Source organism: Cynocephalus volans, chromosome 15 (genome assembly GCF_027409185.1).
Source record: "Cynocephalus volans isolate mCynVol1 chromosome 15, mCynVol1.pri, whole genome shotgun sequence".
Lineage (NCBI taxonomy): Eukaryota > Metazoa > Chordata > Mammalia > Dermoptera > Cynocephalidae > Cynocephalus > Cynocephalus volans.
Genome location: NC_084474.1, coordinates 57,026,446 through 57,038,788, shown reverse-complemented (window position 1 = coordinate 57,038,788; position 12,343 = coordinate 57,026,446). Strand labels below are relative to the sequence as shown.

General features: G+C 33.5%; 1 protein-coding gene across 2 annotated transcripts in view; it reads left to right on the top strand.

Annotated features, from left to right (window-relative positions):
- VPS13B (vacuolar protein sorting 13 homolog B) overlaps positions 1-12,343 on the top strand; it is a 794,525-nt gene that overhangs the window by 422,749 nt on the left and 359,433 nt on the right. For both annotated transcript variants that reach the window (XM_063079322.1, XM_063079323.1), the window contains exon 24: positions 6,365-6,585. In XM_063079322.1, coding sequence (XP_062935392.1) covers positions 6,365-6,585 — 221 coding nt within the window. The remainder of the gene's footprint in view (positions 1-6,364; positions 6,586-12,343) is intronic.

Below are 12,343 nucleotides of genomic sequence, written 5' to 3'. Positions count from 1 at the left end.
GAAAACATTTAGAAGGACTCACATGAAAATAAAAGCAGGTTATGTATTAAAATGGCCAGAACAGTGAATGCACAACTTATGCACATACAGATCAGTAAAGGACAAAAGTCTTACTGGTAGTTTGGAAACAAACTCTGATAAGTTTTGGCTGACCACTAATGTAAGAAGACACAGAGGTGATACCTAAGAAGCAAGGGTTTAAAATAAAACAAATGATAAGAAGAAAAAAAACAAAACTCAATGAGATATCAGTGGTCACACAGGAAGAAACAGATTTCAGGTTATCACACAAAACTTACTAAACAAAGAAGTAAACAAACAAACAAACAGAAAAGCACAACAGCCTTCAGAGGAAAAATCAGAATATAAACTTCCTGCACACACACACACACACACACACACACAAAATGTTCAATTAAAAATTTTTTTAAACAAAGAGGAAAGTGTGACCTATTCCAGAGGGAAAAACTGCAGCCAATAAATACTGCTCAAGTTTCCATAGTTGTCGCTTGTAGCACAAAAAGATGACAAAGCAGCCATTACAAATATGCTCAAAAACTAAAGAAAAATATTTTTAAAATTAAAGGAGGATATGAGAACAGTAAATCAACAATAAAAAAATCATATTGGTGACAGAAATTGTAAAGAAAATTCCAAACAAATTCTAGAGTAGAAACGTACAATGATTGAAATGAAAATTGTACTCAAGAAGCTGAATAGCAGCAGATTCATAGTGGCATAAGAAAGAGTCAATGAGCTGAAAGCTAGATTACTAGAGATTATCTAACATAAAGAACAAAAAGAAAAAATTCTGAAGAAAAATTACATAGCATCAGAGACTTAAGGAACAGCATCAAGCAGACCAAAGTAAATGTAATGGAAGTCTCAGGAGTACAAAAATTGATGAATTATGTTAATATACACAATGAAACAGCTCAACCAAGTCCAAGTAGGGTGAATACCAAGAGATAAACACCTAGATTCATCACAGTCAAATTACTGAAAGCAGCAAAAGAAAAAATTTCTCATCACCTGCAGTGGACCATCAGTATGTTTAAAGCTGACTTTTGTGTGAATTAATGGATGACAGAAGGCAGTGGAAAATCACAATGAAATACATGAATGAAAAAAACTCTGAAAAAGAATTTTATACCCAGCAAAACTATTCTTCAAAAATTAAGATGAAATAACAATATTCTCAGATAAGCAAGGGCTAAGAAAATTCACTGTTAGTAGACATAGTTTTAACTCAGAGTATTTGTTCAACAAAAGAATCTACCTTATTTGAAGCAGTCTTTATTCTGTTGCCAGTGCTTACGATCTGCCCATTTTTACTCATTACTTCATCTCCTCTGTTCTAAAACAAATTTATTGAATTTGTACTATATGCTATGCCCTGTGTTTTTAAAGAATTTGCTTCATCAGTTAGAAACCCTTTTTCTCCCCTTATTGGCATTCAAGAACCTTTTCACCTTATTAAATCAACGAAACAAACATACCTGTTGGGTACCAAATCCAATGGAAACCTTTAACCTTTGATGTTGTTAGTTGATTCCTTCTTAAAATTCCTAACTTTTGGATAACTACTGTCTTTTGGTTTATTTTCTGTGGATGTTGGCCACTTCTGAATTTCTTCCTGGGTTCTTTTTTCTTTTCCTCTGCATGTCTCTTAAATATAGGTGTTATTCATACTTATGATTTCCCTGGGTATTTCTCATTTATAACTATAATTCAGTTACCACCTTTTCATTAATGGTTTACAAATCTATAAGATTATCACATACCTGGCTTCTTTGTTCATTTCTTATATGTCCAGATATCAGTTTTACCTAGACTGAGGTTATAGACTGAATATTTGTGTCTCCTCCCCAAATTTATATGTTGAAACCAGATCTGCAATGTCGTGGTATTAGGCGATAGGGCCTTTAGGAGGTAATTAGGTTTAGATAGGTCATGAGGATGGAGCCTCTATGATGAAATTAGCACCCTTATAAGAATAAAGAGACAATAGAGCTTCCTCTCTGTTGGCCATGTGAGAACACAGTCAGAAGGTGGCTGTGTGCAAGCCTGCTTTGAAGAGGGCCCTCACCGAGAACCGAATCTGCCAGCACTTTGATCTTGGACTTTGCATCCACAGGATTGTTAGAAATAAATATCTGTTGTTTAAGCCACCAGTTTATGATATTTTGTTATAGCAGCCCAAGCAGACTAAGATAGCTATCCAACTCTATGACACTGATATTACTGATAGAATCTTGTCTTTCAGAGTAATAAGAGTCTTCAATACCAAAAATTGACCCTGATTAAATGACACAGTGTTGTAATATCCTCATTTCTTTCAAAACTGTAAGTTGTCTACTGATACCTTAATTGCGAAGGGCAGTGTACTCTTTGCAGTCCCTTCTCCTTTTAAAAGTAATGATTATTCTGGTTGTGCCCGTTTATAATCGAAGTCATAAGTTTTAGAGACTCTTAAAAACAATATTATATTTCTTTATGCGGTAGTGAAATTTTGATGATTAAGTTATAGTTAAACCAGTAATAACGTTTAGAAGTAAATAGTTTTAGCAGTGAAATCTTAGGTTTCTAGATGTGAAGAAAATCTTTCAAAATTTTGAAATCAATTTTCCATTTATTATTATTGTTATTATTATTATACTTTATGCATGCAATGCATTTCACATTTTCTAATACAAAACAGTATTTTATTCCAAATGTAGAATTGTTGTTACAGAGCAATAAAATTATAGGTTGCTCATTTTCATTTCCTTTTTTTCTAGGTCTTTTAGCTATTCTTCTCTTCCAGGAAAATTGATTACGTTTTATATCATTTTTAATGCCTTGATTCCTGAAAGTACCTGTTATTTAAATTAACGTCACTTAGAATTAAACAACACTTTATATTAACTGTCTTAAAATCACTTGTGTTAACTGATTTGGAGAAACAATGTCAACGATTTTGTCCCATTTATATTTGTGGAATACAATGTATCTGTCTCTAATGTGTTATCTTTATGATAGGTCGTATTGCGAAGTATTTCTGGTTACAGTAGTTCATATTTGAAATGAAAACCAGCCGGAGTCATACTGTCTAGTGGAACATAAGGAAAAAAAAAAATTAGGGAAAGAGAAAGGCATTCTGGGTTTTTTTTTTTTTTTTTTTTTTTTTTTTTTTAATGACAAATTAAAACATTCAGTGACTAAGGTTGTGAAAGCAAAGAAAACAGAGGAAAGTATCGCCAGTATTGGCCAACATTCTTTCCTCATTTGTGGCACCGATATTTGTAAGGTGATGGAGATTGGCCCCAAGTACATACACTTTTCCCTGTAGTATAGTAGGGTGTCTTTTGAAAGAGAAAGACTGATTCTCTTTCCAGGCTATTGATCCCTACCCGACAAGATTCAGGGTCATAAATTAGATGTCTGTGATAAGAGTCTGCATTATTAGTCATTATTCACTGATCCCATCATTGATGATAAAATTTTGAGAGAGATATATTATTAAAATTCTTTTGTGTGTCATCTAAACCATAATCTTCTTATTCTTGTGTGGTGCAAAATCCACAACATGTAATACCATGTAAGGAAATTCACAGTAATTTTTTTTTAAGTTTCACTCAATCATAAGTTAATATGTTCCTATGGGGTCCTTCTCCCAACCCCACCCCTTGGCATTGACATATGTAGCACATAGTTTCACTGATTGTGCTTTATTTGTTCATTTTGTCCCAAAGCCTTTTGTCATATTCACTCTCACATTATTTGATGTACATTACATCAGTGTTTGGTGATCATTTTCTTGAAAATTATTTTGTTTATCTTCTTTTCTCTATTGATAATATAGAGGGGTCACATTCACACACATGGGATTCTCAATCCTCCTACTCTTTTTTTTTCTTTCCTTCTTCTTTAGACATTTTGTTTGAAAATTTATGAATTCTGCCAGCAATAGTTTCTCTAAAATAAAAAGCCCATATTATAGCATTAGATCATTCCAATTAAAATTCTAATATTGAAAGTCAGCCAAGATTAATGGAAAGCTATGTGGAGTTCTCAGAATAGTACATAGTTCTGGCCCATTGTGGATTCTGATCATATGTTAGGGAGTACCCAGAATATTATTTTGGCTATTTTCAATATGATGAGTAGATAAGGTGTTTTTATTTTGAGGTGTATGTGTGTGTCTGTGTGTGTGTATGTGTATAAAAGGAGTACTTGTGCAGTTAATGTGTTTTGTGAATTTTTTTCACAGAGTATTTGTGGAATTTTTGTCATTACATGTTAACATCTCACATTCTAGGTAGAATGTGATTTTTTAAAACAGACAATCTGCATGCTAAATAAATGAACATGAAGTAGTACCTTTAAAGGTTCATTTTAAGAGTTAGAGTATGATATACCAATTTCAATTTATTGGTCTGATTCCAACGAAGTAGTAGAAATACGTATCTGAGATAGTACCAATGTCTTTTGGGGTTTTTTAGTTTGGTTTTTTTTAAATTTAACAAATTTAAATATGGTGCGCTTCGATACAACATAACTACCATTTAGCATTTCTTGGATAAAGTAAGATTCAAAAAATTATATATATAGCTTACTACCAGTTTTAAAATGTGTAATCTGTAATCATTCCAAAATATTTTAAAACAAATTTGGTAGAGCCTTTGTTTTGTAAATACCATGGATTTTGATGTAGGTTTATAAATAATTTTAGGTTTAGTTATAGATGATTTAAAGTTTGTCATGCTTAGTTGGGGGCAAAATATTTTAAGTCTTAAGACAGGCAAAGTACCACAGTGCTGTCCACATATTATTATGCAGTTACCATTGTTTTCAGTCCAGTTGTTATGAACTACTACTATGTAGTGAGATTCAACCTATTATCCAGGTCTCAATTTCAGAGTTTCTAATTTTATAATTTTATTAAATATATTTGATCAAGACATTTTGAATGTTCAAAGCTACAAGACTCTACTTTGTGTCACCTTCTGAGTATCAAATGCTTATTTATACTCCCTTAAAATATATTTATGATATGATTCACTTAGTAATTACTTGCTATTTTTTCAATGAAAAAAGAATGTGAAACTGTATGTACAGTGTATTCCCTGGTCCTAACTCTGCCTGGTCATATCTATCACCCATAGGGGAAAAATATATATGTAGGAAATAGATACATGAAAAAAATATAACAAAATGTTACTAGTACTTATTATTGGGGTGGCAGGGTAGGAGATGTATTATGACTGGCTTTTATATTTTCTTCTTTATATGTTATATTTCCAAATTATCTGCTGTGAAATTAGAAAATAAATAAAAATTCTCAATTTGTTTTCTAATAATTGTGCCACTTAAAAAGAGGTCTATACTATACTTTCTGTACTAAGTGCTAATAGAATTGTAAAGTCAAAAATACAAGTGATAGAAACGTATTTTCCATCAAACTGACATCACAATAATGTTTATAAAAATGTTATAAATATTCTAGTACTGAATGGACTTTTAAGAATTATTTCACGAAGTACTTTACCTATAGCCATAATTTTAAAAAAGATGGTTTTATTTCATCAATTTATTTATTTTTATTCTTTTTTTCATTCATGCAAATTATTTTTAGGAGAATTATTTTAGAAATTAATGAATCTTCTCTGAGATAGTAAATGGAAGTATAAAGAAAATGAATTTTGCTTTTAATCCTGAAATGTATGAGTGCTAATTATTTATCAAGTATGTTATATTTAAAAATAACTTCTACTATACATAAGAATCATTCAGGGAATATATCAAAATTCATGCTAGGTCTTACCACCAGAGATTCTAATTAAGTGGATCTGAAGTTTAACCCAGGAACCTCTACTTTAAATAAACACTCCACATGATTTTGATGCAGGTAGTCCAACAGTAAATTGTTTATTCTTTTCCTCTCTCATATTACAGCCAGATCTATGGTCATCTTCAGTTCATACAAAAATTACTGCATTTTCCTAATTTAATCCATTTTCTGTGGTCTCCAGCAGTTGCAAAATACAACCTAGTGGGTAAGGGAAGAGGAAGTCAGAATTTCTATTTCTATTTCTATCTTATTTTAAAAATTTCTATTCAGATATGGTTTATAATATACATGATTATTTATATAGTTATTAATATGCTATAGATACAAATATAAACCTATTTAGAAGTGAACTTTTAAATAGCATGTAAATTATTTAGCACGTTGGTCTCTGGGATACTGTATTCACTTTTTATAATGTAGTTTTAAATGTTTTACATTTCAAATACAAACAACAGACAATTTACAATCAAGTTAGAATTAATTGTATTTTTGTTTGTGTGCTTTCTTACTCCATTTTATCTCCTTTCTCAGGTGATGCTTTTCCTTGGACCATCAGCTTGCATCATTTCAGCATATATACTCTTCTTGGAAAACAAGTGACACTTTGCCTAGTGGAACCTATGGGTTGTACCTCTACTCTAGCTGTCACGTCTCAAAAACTACTCGCTACAGGACCTGATACAAGACATTCATTTATTGTCTGCCTCCATGTTGACCTAGAGTCACTAGAGATAAAATGCTCTAATCCTCAGGTTGGTACATTTGATTTATGACAGGAAACTTAAAGTAATGTGATTTAAAAACAAATTGTTATCCATTCTGTGGAAGGATTTCTCTTTTATTAAGTATCTTAAATTGTTTTTAACTGGGCCATCAAGATCAGGGTGGTTAGATTAAGAATTGCTTTGAAGCTCTCTCAAGTTTTGTAATTTAAACTCTTCTGAAAATGTGATGGTGGCAGCACAAATGCATTTTTTGGTTGATGGAATGAAATCAGTTGCAGATGTAATGTTTTTAAACACTGAAGAAGAATTTTACTGTCAGATTGGAAGTGTCTATTGAACTGATCAAATATAATTTTCAATCAGATTCTGCTGAGAACTTCTTTGCTCATCATGTAATATTTTTAAAAAGGAAAGAAAAAATTAGGATTGTTTACTGTTTTAAAAAGGCATTTTGTTAATCCCATAAGATTTTCATTGTCATAGGTTAATCATGTATTCTGCAATTTTACAGTTTAATATGTACTCATATATCCAGGTATGCACAGATTATTAATTGCATACAATTTAATACTTGTCTTTTTAACCTCAAGTAGACTATATTTTCTGCATAGTCAATATTGAATTCTTTTGGAAGTTATTTTTAAAATAATCCTTTTAGAATATTATCAGGTATGATAGGTCAGTATTCATAAATGTATGTTTATCTCAGCATTATTGTTTACATGCTAGTTTTTAAAGGCTGTTTTTAAAAAGTTAGGTTCAACCGTGTTCTTTTAAAGTGAGTTCAAATGTCTTTCCATGTTTTATAGAGCCTCCTTACTGATACCATTCTCTTCCTTTCTTCTCTTCTCGCTGCCTCTCTGCCCCTACCATATGCTATACAGTTTGGTTTATCTTTTATATATATTTGTACAGTTTGAAAAGATTAAACCTGCTAATGTGTTGGTGATGGCCTTGTTATAAAAGTGCATATGATTAGAATTATGAAAAGGTAGCTATATTAAAAGAACGCTATCATAAAAAAGGGCTTGTCCTCCAATTTTTTTTAGAATCAGTAGTAAATACTTTTGAACCATATTAAATATTGCAGTTGAATGGAAATTTGCCTTCCTATTATGACCCATAATGATACAGAAGAGAATAATTATGAAATGGCTACCCTCTCTTAGATTACTCTCTGAATGTTACTGCTAATGGTTGCTTAAAAATGTTTCCAAGAGGAAGGGAAACCATTACATGTTGCATTGTGTCCCCACAGAAAGGTAAGTTGAAGTTTTTAAATCCTGTAACTCTGTGACCTTATTTGATAATAGGGTTGTTACAAAGGTAATCAAATTAAAATGATGTCATTAGGGTGAACCCTGATCCATTGTGACTGGTATCCTTATGAAAAGGGAAATCTGGACATCGACACATAGAGAGGGAGGAGGATATGAAGAAACACAGGGAATAAGGACCATATGATCATATCTATAGATGCTGAAAAAGCATTTGATAAAGTTCAGCACTCATTCATGACAAAGACCCTCTATAAGTTAGGTATAGAGGGAAAGTATCTCAACATAATTAAAGCCATATATGACAAACCCACTGCCAATATCATCCTGAATGGGGAAAAGCTGAAAGCTTTTCCTTTAAGAACAGGAACTAGACAAGGATGCCCACTCTCACCACTCCTATTCAACATAGTGTTGGAAGTACTAGCCAGAGCAATCAGAGAAGAGAAGGAAATAAAGGGCATCCAGATTGGAAAAGATGAAGTCAAACTGTCCCTGTTTGCAGATGACATGATCCTATATATCGAACAGCCTAAAACCTCTACAAAAAAACTCTTGGAATTGATAAATGATTTCAGCACAGTAGCAGGATACAAAATCAACACACAAAAATCAGTAGCATTTCTTTTCTCCAATAGTGAACATGCAGAACGAGAAATCAAGAAAGCCTGCCCATTTACAATAGCCACCCAAAAAATAAAATACTTAGGAATTGAGTTAACCAAGGAGGTGAAAAATCTCTGTAATGAGAACTACAAACCACTGCTGAGAGAAATTAGAGAGGATACAAGAAGATGTAAAGATATCCCATGCTCTTGGATTGGAAGAATCAACATAGTGAAAATGTCCATACTACCCAAAGTTATATACAAATTCAATGCAATCCCCATCAAAATTCCAAAGACTTTTTTCTCAGAAATGGAAAAAACTCTCCAGACATTTATATGGAACAATAAAAGACCACGCATAGCCAAAGCAATGCTGAGCAAAAAAAATAAAGCTGGAGGCATAACACTACCTGACTTTAAGCTATACTACAAAGCTATAATAACCAAAACAGTATGGTACTGGCATAAAAACAGACACACTGACCAATGGAATAGAATAGAGAATCCAGAAATCAACCCACACACTTACTGTCAAGCCTATTCAGTGGCGAAGGGACTGCCTCTTCAGCAAATGGTGCTGGGACAACTGGATATCCATATGCAGGAGAATGAAACTTGATCCATACCTCTCGCCGTATACTAAAATCAACTCAAAATGGATTAAGTATTTAAATATACACCCTGAAACAATAAAACTTCTTAAAGAAAACATAGGAGAAACACTTCAGGAAATAGGACTGGGCACAGACTTCATGAATACGACCCCAAAAGCACGGGCAACCAAAGGAAAAATAAACAAATGGGATTATATCAAACTAAAAAGCTTCTGCACAGCAAAAGAAACAATTAAAAGAGTTAAAAGACAACCAACAGAGTGGGAGAAAATATTTGCAAAATATACATCTGACAAAGGATTAATATCCAGAATATATAAGGAACTCAAACAACTGTACAAGAAGAAAACAAGCAACCCAATTAAAAAATGGGCAAAAGAGCTAAGTAGGCATTTCTCTAAGGAAGATATACAAATGGCCAACAGACATATGAAAAAATGCTCAACATCACTCAGCATCTGGGAAATGCAAATCAAAACCACATTGAGATACCATCTAACCCCAGTTAGGATGGCTAAAATCCAAAAGACTCTGAACGATAAATGCTGGCGAGGCTGCGGAGAAAAAGGAACTCTCATACATTGTTGGTGGGACTGCAAAATGGTGCAGCCTCTATGGAAAATGGTATGGAGGTTCCTCAAACAATTGCAGATAGATCTACCATATGACCCAGCTATCCCACTGTTGGGAATATACCCAGAAGAATGGAAATCATCAAGTCGAAGGTATACCTGTTTCCCAATGTTCATCGCAGCCCTCTTTACAATAGCCAAGAGTTGGAACCAGCCCAAATGCCCATCATCGGATGAGTGGATACGGAAAATGTGGTACATCTACACAATGGAATACTACTCAGCTATAAAAACGAATGAAATACTGCCATTTGCAACAACATGGATGGACCTTGAGAGAATTATATTAAGTGAAACAAGTCAGGCACAGATAGAGAAATACCACATGTTCTCACTTATTGGTGGGAGCTAAAAATTAATATATAAATTCACACACACACACACACACACACACAGACACACACACACACGCACACAAACCGGGGGGGGGGGGGGGGAGAAGATATAACAACCACAATTATTTGAAGTTGATATGACAAGCAAACAGAAAGGACATTGTTGGGGGGAGGGGGGAGGGAGAAGGGAGGGAGGTTTTGGTGATGGGGAGCAATAATCAGCCACAATGTATATCGACAAAATAAAATTAAAAAAAAAAATAGGAAGGAAGCAAGGAAGGAAGGAAGGAAGGAAGGGAAAGGAAGGAAGGAAGGAAGGAAGGAAGGAAGGAAGGAAGGAAGGAAGGAAGGAAGGAAGGAAGGAAGGAAGGAAGGAAGGAAGGAAGGAAGGAAGGAAGGAAGGAAGGAAGGAAGGAAGGAAGGAAGGAAGGAAGGGAAAGGAAGGAAGGAAGGAAGGAAGGAAGGAAGGAAGGAAGGAAGGAAGGAAGGAAGGAAGGAAAGAAAGAAACACAGGGAGAAAGCCAAATACTTGGAGAAAGTATTTGCAACACATTTATCAAACAATGGACTATTATCCAGAATATTTAAAGAATCTCTTCTACTCAATAACATGAAGACAAAGACCAACAAATAAAATAATGTGAGGCAAATAATGGTGGAAAGATTTGAGCACTTTACCCAGTAAAATATATGAATGGTCATTAAGCAAATGAAAAGATGTTCAACATCATTATCAGGGGAAAAATACATGAAGACATAGAACTACAAACCTCTTAGACTGGCTAAATAAATGACTGACTGGTTATGTGGACCAAATAGAACTCTTCATACACTGTTGGTGGGAAAGTAAGAATGATATAACAAATTTGGAATCAACTTGGCAACCTCTGAAAAAGTTACCCACTTACCATACAGCCTATTCCTTTCTAAGTCTTTCCATTGAGAAACAAAAACATATACCCACATAAAGGCTTTTAAACGGATGTATATGTTATTCTGACTGAAAGAAGCGAGGTGAAAGGAGAATATTATTGTGTAATTCCATTTATATAAAATGTTAGAAAATGCAAATTGTGCTAGAAAGCAGGCTAGCTGTTGCGTGGAGGTAGGGCAGGGAGAGGCAGGGAGGAAGGAAAAGAACATATTACAGAGGCATATGAAGAAACTTTTGGAGATAGTAGCAGTGTTGATTTTTTAAATTCATAGCTTATAGTTTGTAGTAGCTCAATCTTTATATAAAGTCATGTATAATGGACAGGCCCCTGCTACTTGGAGTTGTCTAACAGAGACTTTATACCTTTGGGTCTTAGGAAAAATCATTACAGCTGTGGGAGGATTATTATTCCACGTGTTCTGGTTATCCATAGTCATCTCAGCTAAAAAAAAAATTCTTTTACCATTATGATTTTAGTCTTGGCCTCTACTATCATTAATCTTTTATTGAATTTTATTTTACTTTGAATACTCAATAGTTTTGTAATTTTTATGGTATCTATTAAATTTAATACTGTGGCTCAAAACTACAGTACTGGGGTATCTTCTTTAGCTATCTACCTTGTTTGGAATGAAGCTCATATTTTGTTTTTGTTTAAGTATAAACCAGCTCTAAACCAAGTCATTGCATAGGTAGAGCTTGTGTTTGGCCTGGTATATCTTTTCTATGTGTGCCCCTTCCCTGCTATCCTTTCCTCTAATCACCTGGCTCCAGGGCCTCCTTTTTCCTGCTCCCCAGGTACCAAGAACCTTTTTTGGAGAATTACACCAAGGCTGTATGAACCTTATGTACAAAAATCCCTTTTTACCCAAAACATAATAATTTTTATCTATTCGCTTAATTTCAGTTTATCTTCTTGATAAATAAATTCTCATAAACTAAATTGTATTAAATTGTTCCCACCTGCTATAACCAAAGTTGATCACAAGGTTGTTGGGAAGTTTAAGTGAGCTATTTATGAAAATACTTTCTGAAGTCTGAAATGCTATATGAATGTCATTTTTTTAGTTTAGACTGACTCTGATTAAAATGTGAGACCCTCTTCCCAAATTAGTGTGAGTATCCCTGTTGGAATGTAGCAGCATTTCTGAAAGGATATGAAACTGCAAAATAACATTAGCACTGAAGAATCAATACGTACTCAAAAGATTTGGTAGAGCATCTTTTCAAACGTTTATTGGCATTGAGTTTGTTCTTTAGTGAATTGACAATGTACATTATTTACATTAATTTGTATTTTTCTACTTACCGATAAGATTGAGCATTCTTTAATATACTCATGTGACAGATTAACCTAAATTTTAGTGATAAAACATGAGACTCCC